General features: G+C 42.7%; 4 protein-coding genes across 4 annotated transcripts; all 4 read right to left on the bottom strand.

The window, feature by feature from the left end:
• Nucleotides 1–840: 840 nt before the first annotated feature.
• LOC116126247 (protein NRT1/ PTR FAMILY 2.8) lies at nt 841–3,000 on the bottom strand. Its single transcript, XM_031411949.1, has 3 exons — nt 2,858–3,000; nt 2,522–2,739; nt 841–2,262 (listed from the first exon to the last, which is right to left on the bottom strand). Exons 1-3 carry the CDS (start codon nt 2,991–2,993, stop codon nt 841–843), a joined length of 1,776 nt encoding a protein of 591 aa, XP_031267809.1. The 5' UTR covers nt 2,994–3,000.
• A 6,022-nt stretch (nt 3,001–9,022) lies between these two features.
• LOC116126246 lies at nt 9,023–10,336 on the bottom strand. Its single transcript, XM_031411948.1, has 2 exons — nt 9,575–10,336; nt 9,023–9,160 (listed from the first exon to the last, which is right to left on the bottom strand). The coding sequence occupies exons 1-2, from the start codon at nt 10,334–10,336 to the stop codon at nt 9,023–9,025; spliced, it is 900 nt and encodes a 299-aa protein (XP_031267808.1).
• Nucleotides 10,337–13,066: 2,730 nt separating this feature from the next.
• Nucleotides 13,067–16,618, bottom strand: LOC116126260 (protein RETICULATA, chloroplastic-like). Its single transcript, XM_031411959.1, has 7 exons — nt 15,699–16,618; nt 15,514–15,612; nt 15,031–15,251; nt 14,727–14,796; nt 14,566–14,645; nt 13,648–13,712; nt 13,067–13,285 (listed from the first exon to the last, which is right to left on the bottom strand). The coding sequence occupies exons 1-7, from the start codon at nt 16,299–16,301 to the stop codon at nt 13,092–13,094; spliced, it is 1,332 nt and encodes a 443-aa protein (XP_031267819.1). The 5' UTR covers nt 16,302–16,618; the 3' UTR covers nt 13,067–13,091.
• Nucleotides 16,619–17,449: 831 nt separating this feature from the next.
• Nucleotides 17,450–19,939, bottom strand: LOC116126245 (putative receptor protein kinase ZmPK1). The gene has a single exon (XM_031411947.1). The coding sequence runs from the start codon at nt 19,937–19,939 to the stop codon at nt 17,561–17,563; it is 2,379 nt and encodes a 792-aa protein (XP_031267807.1). The 3' UTR covers nt 17,450–17,560.
• Nucleotides 19,940–21,167: the final 1,228 nt, after the last annotated feature.

The following is a 21,167-nucleotide window of genomic DNA, read 5'->3' as shown; positions in this document are numbered from 1 at the left end:
TTGGATTGGCAGGGATAACTTCTCAGAGAGTGACACGTGTATAGCCCAACTGTTGTCCAGTCTGTCTGGGTGGCACCCTGTTAATTACTTAATTAAGCTTGGATTATTAACTAAACTACTCTGATCAAAATTTAAGTCTCCAATTGTGGATTAAAAGTTTAAAACTAAAGAAAGAATTATTTTTCTAATATTATAAGTACTATAACTATATTTTACTTACATTAATAATTAATTTATATATCACACAATAATTTTTCGTATTGAAAAAGACAATTAATAATATTTTGTATAAAATGTTAACATTTCTTATGTTAATAAAAAAATAACACAAAACATAATACCAACATAATCAAGTCAATATAACACAAGAGGAAGGAAGAAAAGTTGTCACTTATTTTCTTCTCAGTTCTCTCACATATAAGTTGGCAAATACGTTGATTTATGCACGAGTTAAATCCTAATATCAATTAAACTAAAACTCTTAAGCAGGAGATCATGACGGTGTGGTGCTGTGTTAATCATCTATAAAGATAAGTCTTGGTTTGGACACCTTGTTTTGAAAAAAAAACTAAAACTCTTAACACTAATTAAATAAATTAAATACTAATATTATCTATCTATGTAGATAACTCCGATCTATAATAGAATAAACAAACAGCATAAAAATACTAATAAAATTTATATACTTAATTTAATTTCCAACAAGAACTCTAAATAAAGAAAGAAATGTAATAACATGAGAGCGAAATTGTATAAGTCTATGACCATGTACAACATGTCTGAGAGATGATGAAGAAGAGGAAGAACCCAAATTATTGATGTGGAACTTGAACATTAAAGTTAAACAGATTCTACAGTCTCCTGCTTTTCCTCCGTTCTGGAATTGGGATCTTTTTCTTTCGACAAAAAACGGTATGCGAAGACATTGAAATATATAAGATTTAATACTTCAATGACTGCAATCATGAAATAGAAATACTCCAGGGTATCTTTGTTAAGATCAGTACCACCAAGCCATGGAGCAGCTCCATTTTTCCCAGTTATTCCATGAATCACATTAACTAGAAGGGAGTTCAAATAGCTTGCAATTGATAAGCTCAGAAAGAATATTGCTCCGGAAACAGTCCTCATTGATTCTGGCAATTTTGTAGTTAAAAATTCCATTAAGGCCACAGCGGCAAAGGCTTCTGTCAAACCTGAGAAGCAAAATTGTGGCACCAGTGCTAAAATACTCAGAGATGACTTAAATGACTTTTGTTCTAAAGCCAAGATCCTACGCTTCTTTTCAATAAAACCAGCTACCAATAAGCTGAGACTTGCCATCACAATACCAGTGTTAATTCTTTCTCTCATTGTCATTCTTCTTTTCTTTCCTGTCATTTTACGAGACAGAGGTACAATAATACGTTCATAAATGAATATCCATGATGAAAGTGAAAGCATTGATACTAGGCCCATCCAACAAGGTGGCATATTGAAACCCCCAATTATTGTATTAGTCTGAATTGCTTGAAGCATTCCAGTTGTGTTATTTTGGTCCATGGCTATGAAACAAATGATTCCTGCTACCCAAACTGGAAACATTCCTACCAACATTTTCAGTTGTTCCACTTGTAGCACGCTACATAACTTCCATTCATTCTTGGCCTGGCCTTGGTCATCCAATTCACTTGGATTAAGTATCACAGCAGCCTTGTCAAGGCACAAGAATCTATCACTGTGTGGAATATTTGTCGTCTCTGAGTCTGATGCGGGCAAAGGAGGATCGTAAAGGGAGGTTTCTGAAACTGAAGCAACAGTTACTTTGCGCTTCCTAAAAGCGGCTGTGATCACTTTTGCCATGTCAATAAAAACACTTCCTTGAGGCTCCTTGAGAATGTAAGTATGGTAGCCGATCAAGAAAATGATTATAGAGAGAAGAAAACAGCCGGTTGGTATGGCGAAGCCAAGAATCCAACTGACATTAGTCTGAATGTAGACAACCACAGTAAGAGCTACAATAAGGGCCAAAGTAAATGAAAAGTACCACCAATTGAAGAAGCTCTCTAGTTGATGCTTCCCCTTCTCTGTTGAGACATCAAATTGGTCAGCCCCAAAGGCAATGTTGCAGGGTCTAATGCCTCCCGATCCAATGGCAAGTAATGCAAGAGCAGCAAAGAGGATGCCTAGTTGCCAGTTCTCAGACTTTTGGCATTGACTTCCATTGCAGGGTGGCGGTCTAAAGTGAGGTATGCATGCCGTCATGGTCATAACTCCCATACCCTGTCAGAATAAATCTCAGATTCTTAATATACGCAGTCTTGTTCCAAGGTTCAAAGTAGAATTCTAAATTTCTAATGGATTATAATCAACAAAAGATACATATTTACATTAATTCATCCAAAGGCATGTGATGGTTATTTAATTGAACATTAAAGAATAATGATGATGAGAAATTAAAGAGAAATTAATTGAACATTAAAGAATAATGATGACATTCCAGATCTTATTAAATTTGATATTATGGCATGAATATTTGTACCAGAAAAGAGGATATGGAGCCGAAGAGGAGGGTGCGGAACCTGCCCAGGTATGTATCAGAAATCAAAGCACCTGGTATAGCTGCCAAATTAGAGGTTCCAGACCAAATACTAACCACATTAACCAAAAGTATACCATCCATATTATATTTGGTATGTAGATAAACAGTAATGTTGGCGATCAAACTCATCGAAGCCAACTTCTCGAACGTCTCGTTTCCTGAACAATACAAACAACAAACAATCCATGAAATGAAAATTTACAGAAAAAAAAATAAAAATAAAATGTAATGATACCCAATGCAATGCTAGTTACAAAATGATTTCCATTTCATTACCCAGGATATATTTTACGGCTCTCCATCCTCCTTTTGATCTTGTAGAAATATTAGGAGCAAACATATAAGGTGAAGGAAGTGAGTGAGAGCTTTGCCGAAAAGGAGTTGAATAAATGGGATCGTCTTCTTTCTCCATCTGTCCACCCCTCCTCCTTCCCTATAGCTTACAAAGTAAAACTACTGAGCTGAGAGATGGTAATTCTATTTATTGTGTTATTTGTATGTCAAACTCATAAATGTGGATCCTATGATTTAGACTTTGCAGTTTGCACTAATTATCAAAGTTATCGGATTTTTCTCTTTCTGTAGTAGGACTTGATTCTTTAATAACACTGAAATTTCTGTTTTTGTAACAGCTTATACCGGACTATTATTTTAACAATTTTCTAGTTGCATTGCATTATGGATCATTAAAGTGAGAAAATGTTAAACCTGAATGTGGGTAAGAGAATTTGTTAATTGTTATAATTAATTTTCATAACAACTGCTTTAAAACCCGGTTTGGCCTGTGTAGACGTAAAAATCTACCTGTATGGAAAAGGGGGTCTAATCCCGCGAGGTTGAGGCCACTAGCGATCCGCTGTACCTGCACACGTAGGAAACACGCGTGAAGCGAACGGGAAACACTGGTGTGGTGTTTGCCGTAGGCACTCCGACGTTCAAGTCAGCAAGGCTGAAGGGCAAATATAGTGAGGGCTAGGGAATAAAAGGTTACCAGAAGTCTAGTCGGGGACTGTGACTACGGCGGTGATGTGAAGCTCTCAAGTTAGAGCTTTCGGTGTGAAGGTTCAATGTCCCTTGTGAGAGGGTTGGCCTCTGCTTATATAGTGACTGTCTAGTCTCCCAATCCTGGTAGGAGTAGGAGTCTTAGTATGACTCTAATGCAAACCCTAGAAGAATTAGGGCCGTGGTAAGCTGTCTTACCAGTGTTCGAATAGGAAGGTGATTCTGATTAGGAGAGTAACTTCGAGCAGGAAAGTGATCAGGAATGGGAAGTATTCTGAGGAGATCGTGGGCTCTATACTCACCCATGGACTTGGGAAATGGGCTGGGATTAGGAGGCTCGTGCCCACGTGATCTGGGCCGGCTACCTATTGTATCGAATGGGCCTAACCCGGTAGGGTCATATCAGGATTGGGCTTGGCTTCTTCTTCAGTGTCGCGCCCATTTTCCTATTTGGGCCAAGGACGATTTTTGGCCCTAACAGTTTGCCCCCCACTCTCTGAGTTAAGAGTTTCTTGAGTCAGAGAGTAGGAAGCGATCGATGGGTGCTCGGTCGTCCTTCCAGGATGGTCGGTTGTTGGTATAGCTAATCCTGCAGATGATTATCCCGGGGTCGTTCGGTATCCATTGTCGATCCGGAGTATACCATCATTGGAGTGCTGCGCCTGATCGGTATGAAGGGCCGAATAAACGGACAAAGAGACTGGGTTGGGTCATAGGTTTGTTCGGTACGTCGTGTCGAATGGAGGGGCGAGATGCTTCAACTGTCGAGGTGTCCGCTCGGCGGGCTAGGTCGACTGAACAGGAGGGTTAAACCGGACGCTTGCTCGGTCGGTGTGTTCGGGCGATCGAGTAAAAGGATATACGAGCTTTAACAGTTGGATGTCGGTTCGCCCGCTCTGGAAGGACGAATGGGTCGTGCTCCACCTTTTTACCTTAAGAGGTTGGGCCGGGTTATTCCTAAGCTGCTCGGCCGGTCGGGATGTTGGTCTGAACTAGAGGATCGTGGGCTCCTGTTAAGTCCTAAACTGACGGTCGCGGGCTAGATCGGTCGGGGAGGTAGGACGATCGGAACTGATCGTGCAAATTCCTAGGTACCGTGGATGCTTGCCACGTGTTCGGTAGATATCAAATCTTGGTTTTCGAGGCGGGAAAACGGAAAGGCGCTCTGACTCCTAGCCAATCGTGGGTTGCCACGCGTTCTAACCTGTCAATTTTCCTTTTAAAACTGAGTGAACAGGCCGTTCATCTCTCATTTGCAGTTTCCCTCTGTTTTTCTTCAACCAAATTTTTTTTCTTTTTCTTCTTCGTTTTCGGTTTCACTTTCGCGTCGGCAGCTTCTCTCGGTAGACTCCGGCTTTTTCACGGTAAACTTTCTTCCTTTAAGGCGTCTTTTTGTTTCTTCTTTGCGTTTGTTTTGGGAGCATAGGGTGAAGTTTTTTAAGTTTTGGATATTTTTGACTTGTTCTGAGGGGTTTGGAGTACCGATTTTTAGAATAGGCATGAATTTTTGGTATTCCTGGTGGTTTTCCGGCAGGCTGGCTGGTTTTTTTTTTTTTTTTTGGTGTTTCTCTGGATATTTTGGGTAGAACCTGGAAGTCGAAGTCGACTTAGGCATTGTTTGGTTCGGTCGGTACGTCTGACTGAGTGGTGAGGAGACGTGTGGCATGGACTAAATAGGTGATCGGTCATCTAGGGCGAGTGGGAGTCTTTAGGTTAGTGGATTGGTGATCAGGGCGAGTAGGTAACCAGGTTTGAGCTTGGAGGTGGGTCGGTCGTCTGGGGCGAGCGAGTTAGTGCTCCACTGAATCTGGCTCCAGGGTCGGTCAGTTGGAAGGGTCGACCAAGGGTAGGGACGATCTCGTTGTCGGACAGGTCGACTAGTAGCAAGCTTCTTCCTTCGGTGGGTCGGTTAGGTGGGGCGACTGGCTATCTAGGGTTCCATCTCTCGGTAGGACGGGTCGACTGAGATTGAAGAGGCTGATTTTGGGGGACATCGTGCGACCGATAGCTAGGTTGATACTTCAGTGGTTCTTTCAGTTTGAGTTCCATACTAAGGAACGAGTCGGTCGGTTGGGACGGGCGAGTGATCCGATGTCAGACGATACGTCAGCAGGTTCGAGTCGAGATGTGGTGGATGTTGGGGACGAGTATGAGCATGCCCCGACTATTGTGATGATGCCTGAAGGGAGCGTCCCGGTGGGCGTACCGACTAGAGTTAGTGTAGTCACTCCAGGGGGCAAGTCAGGCTGGGCCGAGTGGCTCGGGCAGGCATGGGAGGAGTGGGGAAGACTTCGAAGGGGCCGACAGTCCATCCTCGTCCAGCAGTAGCTCCGAGGAAGAGCCGAGCCAGCAAGGTAGTGGGATTCTGACCAGGGATTATCCGCCCGTGCTGAAGGATGGTGGCGTGTGGCGCATCCGTACATTGTATTATATCCCTGGTTTGGTCGACATCCGGACCCCGCGATTGTATGAGCGGGTTGATTGGGAAGCTGAAGGCTGGGTCTGTGTTTATGAGAAGTGGTTTCATGACGGGTTGAGGTTGCCTGTGCCTCGCCTCGTCTAGGAGGTGCTAAACTACTTCATGATTACCCCTTCCCAGCTTAGGCCGAACGCTTGGAGATTGCTGATGGCCTTGGAAGATCTGTGTGTTCGGCACCACGTTATGTTCGGGTTGCAGGAGCTGCTGTACTCGTACTTCCTAAAGGAGAACGATAAGGAGAAGGGCTGATATTTGCTGAACTTGAGGCACGACCGGTCTCACCTGGTGACCGACCTGCGGTCCAGTGATAAGAATTGGAAAGACAGCTACTTCTTCTTAAGGGGTCAGACCGTTTTCGGAGAGAGGGGCCCGGGCGAGATCCCGATCGGCTGGCGAGCTACTGGTGAGAACTTGTTTCTTTCGTTCTTTTGATTACTAAATCTTGATTGTATTTTTTTGTTTGCAGAGCTTGAGTTCAATCGGGCCGATCAGAGCGGAGATGGCTTGGACGTAGCGACTCAGAGGGTGTTAGCTATCCTATTGGAGCGGAGGGATTGGCGGGTAGTGCTAGCGGAGTCCAACTTGAGGACCAACATTCTTTGGGTTGGAGTAGAGGTGATACAGAGAGGTACTCCCTTCCCCTCACTGAAGCAGACTTGGGACGTTCTCCTAAGTTGATACTGCAATCAGCTGATTTTTGGTGAGTCCGGGCTGAACCCACTAACCGTTGGAGAGTTTGCACTTGCAGAGTCACTTATGAAGAAGTTGAGCATCCCAAGCGCGAGCGAGTCCATCGCCAGGCGTCGAGAGAAGAGGAAGAGGGAGTCGGTGGCCAGGGCGGACGTGCGGGTTGATGATGTATTGGCGACGCCGCCCAGTCAGCAGCCGCCGAGCCAGCAGCCCTCAGTAGGATCCGGGTCGTCCCAGGCTGTCGTTGTGGATGAGAAGGCCAGGACTATTACTATCACGATTTCGGCTACTGCATCGACTTATTCCGATGCGACATCTATCAGTAAGCTGGTCGACTCTTTCTTGTTCCCGACGGACGAGGCGCGCCTGAACCAGATGGGTGCAGTTGCTGCCGCCGATTAGGGTGTATCCCGCGCCATTCAGGTATGGCAGTACTTGTTCATTTTCCCTGTTTTTGACTTTGTTCTCATTGTTGAGTTTTGTTGTGCAGGTACTCACTAGCAGTCTTCATCTGAGGAAGTCTGTCATGGCGCAGGAGAAGCGGATACATGATGTATCTAAGGCCAACACTGGTTTACGCCAGAGAGAGGCAGCGTCCCGGAAGGCTGAGCAGGAGAGTTAGCAGCGCCTCAGGGATAGTGAGGCCGAGGTCAAGAGGTTACGACGCGAGTTAGCCGAGAGGACCGCAGAGGTCGAGTCCCTCAGGGAGCAGTGCATCTCCATTGCTGATGACGCCATCATTAAGGCCTGAGGTGAGCTCATGCTGGAGTTCAAGGAAGGGCGGACCTCTCATTGGGATCCAGATAAAGACATTCTGCTCATGCATGAGTTGTTGGAAGAAGAAACTGGTCGTCCGGGGGGGTAGGACGAGGGGCAGGTGCCTGAATTCAGTCAGCCAGGGCAGTCAGGTGTTGGGGACGTGAGCGACCAGGCTGCGGGGCCGAGCACTAGCGGTGCGGACATGGCGACTGATTTGGTGATGAAGGATGAGGCTCATGCTGAGGATGCTTAGCGCTTCCTTTTATTTTTGTATTTTGGGGCCTGTGACGCCCTTTTGTCTGGCGTCTGTGCCATTTTTTGTATTCTGAATTGGGGCGCTTGATGCCATATATACCACCTTTGACTGTTCTGATTTCTAGTGTTGTCTCCTTGGATGAATGAACTGTTCTTTTATTTCTCTTCTTGTATGTGCGTTATGTTTTGTGTATGTTACCGCCGCGTGGCCCAATGGCTAAGGCATGTAGGCCTTATGTTGGGCTGGGTTGGTTCTTTGCTTGTCAATAGTGTAGGAATCATTCATTTGGTCTGGCCGACCGAGTGTGTAGTCCCCTGGATGAATGGCGTTGCATCTTCAGTTCAGTTCTTAGGTCGAGTGGGGCCGGTCCTAAGGTGCCAAGTCTTGGATCGGGCAGGGCCGATCTGAAGGTGTCGTCGTGAGTCAAGCGGGGTCGATTCAAAGGTGAGTAATTCATCGACCGGGGTCGATTTGAGAGGTGTCCGTATGTATCGGGCAGGGCCGATTTGAAGGTGTCCGTACGTTTATCGGGCAGGGCCGATTTGAAGGTGTCCGTACGTTTATCGGGCAGGGCCGATTTGAAGGTGTCCGTACGTTTATCGGGCAAGGCCGATTTGAAGGTGTCCGTACGTTTATCGGGCAAGGCCGATTTGAAGGTGTCTGTACGTTTATCGGGCAGGGCCGATTTGAAGGTGTTCGTACATTCATCGGGCAGGGCCGATTTGAAGGTGTCCGTACGTTCATCGGGCAGGGCCGATTTGAAGGTGTCCGTATGTTTATCGGGCAGGGCCGATTCGAAGGTGTTCGTACGTTCATCGGGCAAGACCGATTCGAAAGTGTCCGTACGTTTATCGGGCAAGGCCGATTTGAAGGTGTAAGCAATTTGTCGACCAGGGTCGATTTGAAGATGAGAACTTCTGAATAATACTTCATTAAATATTTGTCCATGAGGCCGACTGTCTAAGAGGAGGTGGATAGACCCACTCATCCTTTTAAAAATGAAAAGAAACAAAAAACAAATCCTCAAAAAAGACAAGGTTCACCTAGAAGTAGTAGCGTTTGAGGTGAACAGCATTCCAACTGTTGTTGATGTCTTTGCCCTCGGGGGTCTGGAGTTTGTAAGCGCCCTTCCCTACTGCTTTGATTATCTTGTAGGGACCTTCCCAGGTAGGACCGAGTTTGCCAGAGTTGATCTCCTTGGTGTTTTGGAAGACCTTGCGGAGGACCCAGTCGCCTATCTTGAAAGTACGGATCCTCACGTTGCGGTTATAATGTCGGGCGGCCTGTTGATGTTTGCTTCTTCTAGTCCCATCGCCTTGATTGCTTCAAGGAATAGGATATTTGCTGACGAACCTCCATCTACGAACACCTTTTTCACTAGGATGTTGGCAATCTGCAAGGAGACGACTAAAGCGTTGTGATGAGGAGCGGCCAGGGTGACCGGTTCGTCATCTTCAAACTGAATTAACTGATGAGAGTGTGATCGCAAGACCGGATGGATGGACTGTACTTCATGGTGGTGGCTGGCTCTAGCATATTGTTTGGCTGATGAGTAACTTACTCCACTGATCTTTGATCCTCCAGAAATGAGCGAACATAAGCCTTTTGGTGTGGGTTCCCGCGGAAGGGGTGACGGTTCTTTGGAGCTTTTCTAGCTAATTGTGTTCTTCCCCTTGTCAACAAGCAGATCACGGAGATGTCCCCTTTTCAGAAGTGCGGCGACCTCGAGCTGCAAGGCAATACAATTTCCGGTGTTGTGCCCATGGTCACTGTGGAACTCGCACCACTTGGTTGTGTCTCTCCTTGCCTCGGGATTGAGCTTGCCAGGCCACCTGACGGTGGATCCCAATCCTTTCATTATTGCTACGACCTGGGTTGGCTCGACATTGAGGTTGTACTCTAGTATCTTGTGTTGGTTCGATCCGAACTGCCTGTTATCATTTCTCGTGTGTTGGCGATCATAAGGCTTCCTGACTCTGCTCATATTACGTGCTGGGGGTTGGTAGCGGTGCTCTACCGGTCTAGACTCTGGCTTCTTGTCGCTCCGCCTTGATTCGTATCTAGAATGGGTAGCTCGGTCCATCTCATCTTCCTCCCATCTTATCTGGATAACCGCCCGGGCCAGAGCATCTTCCATTGTGGTGCAACCCAGCTTTGTAAGTTCTTTGTACAGATCTTCGTCTGGGAGGAGGCCCTTCCTGAAAGCGTCCACAGCAGTCTCAGGGTTACAGGAGGGGATAGAGATCTTTTCCCTATTGAATCTGCTGACATATTCTCTCAATGGCTCTCCCATTTTCTGGTATATTCGGTATAGGTCGGCCGATAGTTTCTCTAGTTTCTTGCTGCTGGCGAATTGCTCTACGAAGGTGTCAGTAAGCTGGGTGAATGAGTCGATGGATCTGTTCAGGAGGTTCGTAGACCATTGGAGTGCTGGTCCAGATAGACTAGAACCGAAACTCTTGTACATGCAGGCTTCCCTAAGCGGTCGGGGTATTGAGACTGTAAACATTCGCTGCTTGTACGAGGCTATGTGGTCATCCGGGTCGGTGGTACCATCGTACGGTTTCATGTTGGGGATGGTGAATTTCTGGGGCATGTCGGCCAGGGCGATCTCATCCACAAAGGGTGAATCAGCATAACTGTGGGGTCTGCTCTTCTTGGTTGGGACTGGCATACCTGGAATGCGTCTCATCACTGCCTCGACGTCGGCCAGTCTTTTGGCCAATACTTGTTCCATAGAGGAGGGGGATACTACTGGGTCATTCTATCTTACTGGATTTGCTGTTGTATTCGTTCTCAGCACATCCCATTGGGTCATCCCTTATGGGGTAGCCTGATAGGTCATTCTGTCGTGCAATCCTTGATAGCATGGATCTTCGTTCATCCTTTCCGGTTGGATGACTCCCATTGTCACTGTTCTGTTGTTCCGCCCCACATGAATGGTCAATGGAGTCGACTTGTAGTCGCTCGGTCGGTCAGGGTGGATGAGCTCGAGTGCTGGAGTTGGTTTGGTTTGGCCATTCAACCCGCAAGGGTGAGCCGAGCCGAGTGGGGTTTGTGTTTGGGTCGTGGATTGGAGGTGGAGCGGCATGGGGAGAGTGGGTTGGTCTTGTGGGTGTGGGCTTTCCGTTATTGGATTATCTTGGTTACGAGGTTGGGATGAGTCGGCTGGATGGTGTTCTGTTGGCATATCTTTGTCTCCATTGGTCAAAACGGAGTCGTCCAGTGCCAGTGCACTTAACGGACGCGGCTCTTTACCGAAGATCGAGGGCTGATACTCTGGTGTGGAGAGTGGTTGCATGGATGGGATAGGGGCACGAAACCGATTGGGAGGTACTTGGTTGGGCAAGAACTCGAGATCATAGAATTGACCCACCTTCTCTTTTAGAGACTGGTTTTCAGCCCTAATGGACGCGTTTTTGGTCCGGATTGCATTGTTCTCGGCTTCCAGCGCGGCCACCTTGTCTGAATTTTGTTGCATGAGAGAGGTCAAAGCCTCCAGTTTGGCCTCGAAGCCGGAGTTAACGTTGTCGGGATTGTCAGCCATGGAATATTTCTCCACGTAGCAAGGTTCATCGAGCCGAATGATTGCTAGAGGCCCCACGGTGGGTGCCAAACTGTAGACGTAAAAATCTACCTATACGGAAAGGGGGGTTTGATCCTGCGAGGTTGAGGCCACTAGCGATCCGCTGTACCTACACACGTAGGAAACACGCGTGAAGCGAATGGGAAACACCGGTGTGGTGTTTGCCGTAGGCACTCCGACGCTCAAGTCAGCAAGGCTGAAGGGCAAATATAGTGAGGACTAGGGAATAAAAGGTTACCGGAAGTCTAGTCAGGGACTGTGACTACGGCGGTGATATGAAGCTCTCAAGTCAGAGCTTTCGGTGTGAAGGTTCAATGTCCCTTGTGAGAGGGCTGGCCTCTGCTTATATAGTGACTGTCTAGTCTCCCAATCCTGGTAGGAGTAGGAGTCCTAGTATGACTCTAATGCAAACCCTAGAAGAATTAGGGCCGTGGTAAGCTGTCTTACCAGTGTCCGAATAGGAAGGTGATTCTGATTAGGAGAGTAACTTCGAGCAGGAAAGTGATCAGGAATGGGAAGTATTCTGAGGAGATCNTTTGTATGTCAAACTCATAAATGTGGATCCTACGATTTAGACTTTGCAGTTTGCACTAATTATCAAAGTTATCGGATTTTTCTCTTTCTGTAGTAGGATTTGAAACCTTAGATCTTAATTCTTTAATAACACTGAAATTTCTGTTTTTGTAACAGCTTATACCGGACTATATTTTAACAATTTTCTAGTTGCATTGCATTATGGATCATTAAAGTGAGAAAATGTTAAACCTGAATGTGGGTAAGAGAATTTGTTAATTGTTATAATTAATTTTCATAACTACTACTTTAAAACCCGGTCTTACCGGTTTAACTGGGACCCTAGAGCTTCATCGAGCCGGGTTAACATTTTCTCTATTCACCAAAAACCCTAAAATTTAGAATGATGATCAGCGAACAATTGAAGGCTGAAATGTTGGGGCTTTTGAAGAGAATGTGCCGATGAGTGCAACGGTGGCGATGGAGTTTATCTTTGGTGAGTAAATCGATCGAAAATCGAAAAAAACCCGACGGCGACAACAATCCGCTTTTGCCAACGATTGGCGAGGCTAACGGGGGTGGGATGAGGTAGGTTTTGGTCAGGAGAAAAATGGGAGTATTTTTGAGGTGATGGGGAGGGTTGTTGACGCCGACGTCGATGAGATCTGACCTGAAATGTCGACGCTAGTATCAATGAGATCGAGCCGAAATCAAACCAATTTCGACTAGATCTTGGGTGTTGTCGCCATCAACCAATCACCGATTAATTTGTAGTTGAAGTGTGTTTGCTAAATTTCAAACCTATAAATACTTAATTATAATTTTTAAGAGTATATTTGCTAAATTTTAAAAGTTTTGTCACCCAGTTAACCGAGACCCGACAACTTTGACAGGTTTCACCCGATGTTAGTTTTTAAAACATTGGTCATAACCATTTGATCAATCAATCAATGTCCTTTTCTGATCCCATTTACCTGAAAAGCTAGGCATATCTTTACTATCTTTTAATCACATTTGTTTTTATAATAAATATGATCACCATGTGTGAAATAAAAATAATGTTTAAAAAATTTAATGGTCTCGCCCATTTTTTGTTTTTTCAAGGAAATCAAACTTCCGATGCCTTTAGTCCTAGAACAATACAAGAGTGATAACTGCTCTCTGCCCTCTGCCTGTGCATGTGAAATTGAGCATCGATTTAAGAGAACATGAGAGCATTGCACGGTTACTGCACACCACTCCATCTAGCCCAGTCTACAAATTGCATGCCGCCATAAACATTGTTAGCAAATCTCACACCCACAGTGAATGCCATTGCAACGGGTGGTATCTGCTTTGCTACGGGTGATGCTTCGACCAAGCGCTCAAGTCCGTTAATGATCTGATAGCGGGTATTGGACGAAACTGAAAGAAAAACACCTGCGAGTACGAGGAGAAGAACAAGCCAATCATTGGAACAGAATAGCTAGATGAAAACAGCATAACCTTTAACAAGATAAAACAACAGAATGACAAGGGCCGGACAGAAGGGATCTTCACTGTTCGCTAAATAATTGTCTTTCTATTCAAGAGCACAATCATCGATAAGTATTCATGGTAAAGGAATCCACATTGCAATGTCAAGTGGAACATTTGGCAAGAATGAATAAACCCTTCAAATTAAATTAGAGATGATTGGCAAGAACAGTAATTCTACACCAACATTTAATTTTCGAAACTTTTTCAAGATCATGTTAGGCTGATGAGTTGGCAAAAAGTTGAAATAGAAAAGGCAGGCATACCCCAAAGTGCTGAACTCTTCAATAGAGGTGGAACAGGTATGTCCTCTTCTGATTTATTTAAGCTCCTGAAAGAGAAAAATACAGTGAGAAGTCATCTACTTCGAAAAGAAGAGATGTAAACTTAGAAATAAGCTATTTATGACAGAAAACATCAGAGCCACTCTATTTCTGTAAAATATAAATTTAAAGCATAATGCATGACATATAAAGAAATGCAAACTATTATAACTAAAGATAAGAGTCTCAAATTGACCATGATAGATCTATATTCACAATCACTAAGGAATTAGATAACTCATAAGAGGACACTAATTTAGATGTGTATCATCTCTGCAAAAAAATAAAAAAATAATAATAATAAAAAAAAATTTAAGGTTGATTGAACAATCACAAAGAGTTGCAGAAACATCATGATATATTTTCTGTTTTCCTAAAGAGTAGAGGAATAGAGTAGCACAGCTTAACAGAAATTTACACAGCATAGACATTATGGCTTTATCCATTTGCAGTGTTCCCTATAACTGATATTTGGCTTGTCCAATTGTTATTTAGTCTACAAAAGAACTTGTCATGTATCAATATAACAAAGATATATTGTGATTGAGTTTAATAATTATTGGCAAGGGTTTCATGGACATGGATCCAAGATTAGAAATGAAAAGGCACCCAAAAGAGCCTTCTCAAAGGCAAACATCAATATTAAATAAATCTTCTACGGTAACACAGTTCTTGAATAAATACTGGGAAAATTCAGTAAAATGACTAAAGTAATTCACTCAATAATTCAATAACATTAATCATTTGATTTACTCTTTACATTACCCTACATAATAGAAAGAAGTGAACACCAAAAAGGTTATTGAAATAGCATTAAGCAGCTAAATACAGGATATATTCAAATAGATAATCAAATCAAACCTCTTGGCAGTCATTATTAAATTTGCAATTCCTTGGCCTATAATACCACATCCAAATCCAACTGTTGCATACATAATACCCTGAAAAAAGAATATGTATATCAACAATAACAGTCCAGCAGTATATTTACTTCAATCAGTTAACACAGATGCAAATCTTACCGTATAAAAGTATGTAGCAATTCTCTGATTTACAGAAAATCTACATCCTGGCCTTTCTGCTTCAAATACACTGCAAAAGACTATTGACTTCAGACATGTAGAATATAATTTACCATGTACTATAGCCACAAATGAGATGGTGATATAAATAGTATGGGGAACATATAGCTAGCCATGATAAGTCTCAAATCAGAAAATATCTAGACCACGGGCTTTGAAGAAATTAATCCAAATTTTATTTACAAGATAATTTTTTTTTTTTTTTTTTTTTTTTTGGAAATTGTTGTTAGAATGAATTATTAACCTGCTAGGAAGAGCTCCATATGCCTGTTGCAGGCGTCCAAGGAACCCTTTAGAAACAGATGGTTGCCCAATACGCACATAAGGTGCCAACATACCAACCAATGCAACGTTAACCACCACCCCAACCAAAAGATCTGCGAGGTACAACTCAAATTCTGCCCAGAAGTCTTTGCCCCTCTTTTGGACTTCAGCAAATGTAGCACAACAAGAATCAATGACAATCTACATCACATGAAGTTAATGGTGGTAAGTTTTGAGATGAAACTAGCAATTGACACCCTATTAAATTTGATATAAACAGGAAATTTGCCACAACCTCAACAAGTAGCAGCCTTTAGGTGTCGAAAACCTCAATAATGGTGTAGGCCTTATAATTATTGAGTTTGCATTATTTTAATATAACACCTAGCGTTAGTCATGTAACACGCATAGTCCCAAATATCAGGTTTTGCATAAAGAATATATCTAAACAAAGTCAACAAACCTCAGTTCCAATCTTGAAGAGGAAAGATGGATCAGCCAACATTCGGTTTCGCAGCATGCCCCACGACTTCACCAAAAATCCCAAAGGCCAACTCGACCCCTAAAAATAAACATCAAACCACCTATCACAAAGCAGCAAAATTGGTATACAAACAGAATTGTAGCAATTAAATCGATTGAGGCTACCTGCAAGTCCAAATATCTAAGTAGTAACACTTTGCGAATCCCCACATTCTTAGCAGCCTCGTACATATCTGAAGGAAGACTAGCTCCTCGAGCCTCCACCTCTTTCATTACCTCTTCAAATTTCATAATTGGTCCAAACTCCTTTTCTTCTTGATCATTTTCTTCACTGTCATCGCCCCCGCTACCACGACCACCACCTCTACCATTGTTAAATTTCCCATTTCCTCCTCTACCATCAAACATGTCCCCACCATTACCACTACTATCAGTTTTTATTTCATGGTTTGCCTCCAAAACTTTAAAATCTCTTCCTTTGCTACCATCATCTCCCTCTTTTGTCACTATAGTCGTTGCTAGATTAGATTGTGGCTCAGCAGGTGACTGTGACACATTACTCATGACAAGAAACCTCCGTTTTGTCTTCACATAGACATTTCTACTACTATTTTTTCCACAAAAAACTGGAAATGCCACATCCTTTACTAAGTTTCTGAATCTACCATCATAAAAAATCAAACTTTGATTCCATATCTTCCCCAATACGACCTCATTTTTCACATTCACAACATGTGATAACCCAAAACCCGATACACAACCAGCCATGTTTATCCTACTAGATTAAGTCGACAAATCTGCTAAAGATCTAACTACAATCAAAATACTCAGAACATTTATTTCTCTAAGAAATAGAGGCTGCTTTGAAGTTAAAGAGAAAATGAAAACGGAGTTAAATCTACTCTAAAATGAAGTTAAAAAAGAAGCTGCTTTGGTATTAGATTACGATAAGATTCTTCCTGAACGTACCAAATTGAAGGGAGGCGGAGAACGAGCAGAGAGAAGAGAGTGACGCCCTAGAAGAGACGTTAGTAGTGGCTTTTCTGCTTTTGAGCTTCACAGTGCTGTGGCGCTACATTAGTAGGTAGGCCCTTAGTTTATTTAGTTACATCATGTGGTCATCCCAGTGTGAAAGATATTTTTCACGTGCTGAGTCATCTATACCCTAGGGTTCTACTAACTTGCGCACGGTGTACCGAATGACGGAAGTGGGTGCTGCACACCGTGCGTAGTTTGATAATAACGCAGGCTCCTTCTTGGAAGAACAGTCAGCAGGTCAGCTCATACATTAGCTTAGATTAGTCAAAAGGTCAATTTGATTCTGAATTGTTCTCTAAATTTGTTTTGAAAAGAAAATTACATGTGTATTGCTACAAAGGCATTAGCAAGTTGCTGGTGTCACTGTCGAACACGTAAGTAAAGAATTAGTCTTTAAGATCAAAGTTTGATCATTTATTATAATAAGTAGACCACAACATTATTTATCTTGTCTTGTGAAAACACATGTTTTGTAGCAGCAATTTATATTTGCAAGTTGCTGGTGGTGAGTAAATATTGTTGGTTTTGTTCTTTCTGATGATGAAGAACAATTTCATTAGTTAGATCAAGAAAAAATTGAATCCATTTGCTGCTTTTGAATAATAACTGGAGAAACCATATGGTGAGCTTATACATATCAAATGATCATCAGGGATTAAAACTAGATGTTTGTATATGGTGGTTATAAATAAGTTTTGAGTTGATTACACCCAAGAAGCAGTGTTTTCAACTATTTGTAAATGAGATTGCTGTTCTGATATATTTGCAAAACTACATTGTTGTGGTTCATAGGAAGAAGATTTTGGTGAAAGATAGTTTTTTCTGTTATGAAATTAAGAGATTGAAGTCTACAATGGGAATTGTAAGACCATGCTTAATGAAGAAAGAATAGTAATGATCTTTGCAGCTTCATGTTGGTATTACATTTATTGATTACATATTTTTTCCCAGAGGAAACACTGGAAATCTTAAGCCTGGAATTCTAGAATTCAATCATTCCTCTTCTCATCTGGGTTTGACTCATCATATGCAGTCAAGAGCTCCACAACTTTGCTCATTGGAGGCCTCGAATGACGATCTTCTGCTACACACAGCAGAGCAACTTCTATCATTCTATCAATCTTCTCCTCGTAGGATTCATTTTTCAGTCTGGGATCAATTACTTTCCTTAGCCCTTCTGGTGTCATGTGTTGTTTAGTCGCCCATTGTACCAAATTATTGCACTCGCCGTGAGGAGTAGCTAATTGAAAACCGGAGGCTGTCTTTCCACTCAATAGCTCCAACAGGACAACACCATAGCTGTACACATCGGCTTTTGCATCAATATGTTGGTTCATCATCCATTCTGGAGCCAAGTATCCTATCGTGCCACGCACCTTGGAAAACAATGTGTCATGCCGGTCTATGAACAGCTTTGACAGACCAAAGTCGGCCACTTTAGGTTCAAGATGATCATCCAACAGTATATTTTGAGGTTTCACATCACAGTGGAGTACCCACTCTAGGCACTCTTCATGTAGATATGACAAACCCCTTGCAGTTCCTACTGCAATGTTGTATCTTTGGTTCCAGTCTAATTTGCTGGCTGAATCACTGAATAAGATTTTATCCAGTGAACCATTTTCCACATACTCATAAACCACCAACTTGTGCTCATTCTCAGCACAAAATCCCCACAGTTTCACCAAATTCATGTGATTGATCTTCCCTATGATGCTCACCTCCGCCCAAAATTCAGCATCTCCTTGCAAAACACCTCCCAGTCTCTTCACGGCTATAACTCTTTCGTCTTCCAGAACTCCTTTATAAACTGTCCCAAAGCCCCCAGTTCCTATCTCTTGCTTGAAATTCTTTGTTGCCCTTTTCAGTTCCGCATAAGTGAAACGTTTGAAGCCCATGGCTAGTACAAACTGTCCCATATTGGCCAATTCCTTGTGCATGTGCTTCCTGAAGACATACCACCATGCCAAACCAATGCAACTTATTTCAATGACTGCGAAGGCACTCACGAAGGCAATCAAATATTTGATGTGCGAGTTCTTACTGGTTTTTCCTCCCTCAGCAAGAGCCTCATTTGAACAGTTCAGGTCATTTGTCCCCACATTCCTCGGCTCCAGAGAAGAGATTACTGTTCCTCTAAGAATCTTTATATGCATATTGAGGGCTTTACTCGGTACACGATAGCCGTTTAGGAGAGTACCTTTCGGATAACAGCTGCCTAGTCCATCTGTCGAATATCCAAACCCCTTGCATGTGCAATCACTTAGACACCGATTTCTGCATTCTTCAAAGGAAATGCGTCTAGCATAGGTAACCAAGTCATATCCTTGGAAATCTGTGCTCTTAAGCTGCATGAAATTCAATTTAGTTGGATCACAAGTCAGATTAAACGAAGGAGAGCAACCCTTGGACCAGTCTGAAGGATTATTTCTGTTGAAACCATCAGGGCAAATGCAAGTTGATTGCGGGCTGCAAACGCAAATACCATTTTCACCGCACAACCCATGAACATGGCAATTATAAAGGTCAACAGGGATCCATGAGATTTTCCATAGCCCGGTTGAATCATCTAAACTATACAATCTCAAAATTCCATCATAATCTAATGTTAAGCGCCTCTTTGGACCGACTCCATAATCAGTTGCTTTGAATACAAAATTATCACTTGATTCAAAATGTCCAAAATCATTTAGAATTGCTTTTCTGGTGCTATTATAAGATGTTCTGCCACTCTCAAATACGGTCACCTTTGTACTTGGCCAGTAGACACTTGACAATAGAGGACCATTGAAGATGAGATTCAAAACAATATTATCATCGAATTTCAAATTATAAACTCCCGATAAGTATGTACCTCGACTTCTCATAGAGACCAAGGTTGTGTTCTTGGTAAATGGCTGAGATGGAAGGAGTGTGTCCGTGGGGAATTCAAAACTCTCCCAGATGATCCTCTTGGCTTGGTTGACCAGTACCAAATTTCCTGTTTCAAGAAGCCGAGCTTCGACACCTGCATTTGTTAATGTGTCAGTTGACCATACTACTGATTCATCTTCATCAGTCAAGACCAGATTTCCATTTCCATGGAGGGTTAACCTGGAATGCCTTCCATTAACTGGCTTGTCTCTGTTGGCCATCCAAACCACGGTCTTGTTAACCGAGTTGGTGAACCATATTGCAAAACAATATGCATTAGTGCCAACCTCGTAAAATCCACTAGAGAATGTCCCCTTTGGTGAAGCCAGGAAATCATTCTCTTTTGCAACAGCCAAGAAGCTTCTGCGGCTTAGACTTGGCAACCCCTGTGACCATGCTTGAGCCCAGGCCACTGGTACTAATATCAAGAGAATGAACAAATCAAGAAATCTCATTGTTGGGGGTTTTGCAAAAGATTAACTCTCGAATAATCTTTCTGAAGCTTGATAAAAAGACTAAAAGGTTGCTTCCTGTAAGAAGTATTATAATGTCTCAGACTTATTATAAAATAAAATTTATTTCCTGATTGGCAACTAAATTATTTGACATTCAACGAATCGTGTGGACCACGAGGGGGCTTTATAACATTCTGACTTGCTTAATTGAAGACCAATTTATGTGAAGACAAATATATATATATTTCAACGTAAGATTAGGGAGATTGAGGAAAAATGACTTTGAATCAATGTTCCGAAATGCGGACCGAAAGGTGACTTGGTTAAATGACCGGCTTCCATCTGAACGGTCCAACCGATCTGACCGAGAGATCAGATCAATGATGTCATCAAATATATGCATATTTTCTCACATGTCATTTCATCTTCTCTTTCTTCTTTTCTCCTTCTTTTTTTTCTCTCTCTTTCTTTCCGTCCTCTCTTTCATCTTTATATTATATATTTTAAAAAATGTCACCTCCTCTTCTCTTTCTTCATCTCACCCGTCACCTCGTCTTTCCTTTCTTTTCTCTACTTCCATCTTTTTCTCTCTCTCTCTCTCTCCGTCCTCTTCTATTTCTTCTTCTTCTGCTTGTTCAGATCTTCTCCTTTTATCTTTTTTTTTTTTCTTTTTTTCACTTTCTAAGCTCGAATCTAACTGAAGATGAATAAAGGTGGAAGAGAAGATGAACGAAGTTGGATTGGAAGCCGGAAAAAGACGAAGAAACAAATAAAAATTAAAGAAACGAAGACTGAGCAAGAAGCCATTGAAGCACTAGGATGTCCATGAGGGGTAGAGGCAAATTGAACTTGGTTTGTTGGATGGACAGTGTAGGATTGCTGGCTAGGTATTGTGTAAAGTTGCTGACTAGGTACTGTGTTTGATGGAAAATTACCAGGAGAAGGAGCTACTTGTGCAGGAGAATAATCTAAATGTCCTACAAGTGAAGATCCAGTGTTCACCATTTTTGATTCACTACTGAAAGTATGAGAACCTTGTCTATGTGGCCCAGTGGCAGTATTAAAGAATGGACTTTGAGGACCTTGATTACCAAAATGTGCAGTGCCATGATTCCCAACTTGTGCAGTATTACCAAAGGCATTATTGTACTGTCCAAAATTCCCACTATGACTAGAATTGGTAAAAGAAGGTGCTCCAGGACTACTAAACTGAGGAGGCATTCCATTA

The sequence above is a fragment of the Pistacia vera genome, unplaced genomic scaffold, assembly GCF_008641045.1.
Source record: "Pistacia vera cultivar Batoury unplaced genomic scaffold, PisVer_v2 Contig178, whole genome shotgun sequence".
NCBI classification, from domain to species: domain Eukaryota; kingdom Viridiplantae; phylum Streptophyta; class Magnoliopsida; order Sapindales; family Anacardiaceae; genus Pistacia; species Pistacia vera.
Note: the sequence above shows the minus strand (reverse complement) of the source record. Positions and strands in the feature narration are given on the sequence as shown.

Excerpts from the sequence above, each read along its gene's own strand:
- LOC116126246 (XM_031411948.1), bottom strand. The coding sequence starts at position 10,336 with ATGAAACCGTACGATGGTACCACCGACCCGGATGACCACATAGCCTCG. Across the intron at positions 9,161-9,574 it reads CTGGCAAGCTCAATCCCGAG|ATTGCCAACATCCTAGTGAA; the intron begins GCAAGGAGAGAC and ends GTCTCCTTGCAG.
- LOC116126260 (XM_031411959.1), bottom strand. The coding sequence starts at position 16,301 with ATGGCTGGTTGTGTATCGGGTTTTGGGTTATCACATGTTGTGAATGTG. Across the intron at positions 15,613-15,698 it reads TTAGATATTTGGACTTGCAG|GGGTCGAGTTGGCCTTTGGG; the intron begins GTAGCCTCAATC and ends GTTTATTTTTAG. Across the intron at positions 14,646-14,726 it reads TTGCTACATACTTTTATACG|GGTATTATGTATGCAACAGT; the intron begins GTAAGATTTGCA and ends TTCTTTTTTCAG.
- LOC116126245 (XM_031411947.1), bottom strand. The coding sequence starts at position 19,939 with ATGAGATTTCTTGATTTGTTCATTCTCTTGATATTAGTACCAGTGGCC.
- LOC116126247 (XM_031411949.1), bottom strand. The coding sequence starts at position 2,993 with ATGGAGAAAGAAGACGATCCCATTTATTCAACTCCTTTTCGGCAAAGC. Across the intron at positions 2,740-2,857 it reads AGCCGTAAAATATATCCTGG|GAAACGAGACGTTCGAGAAG; the intron begins GTAATGAAATGG and ends TGTATTGTTCAG. Across the intron at positions 2,263-2,521 it reads GCTCCATATCCTCTTTTCTG|GGTATGGGAGTTATGACCAT; the intron begins GTACAAATATTC and ends TTATTCTGACAG.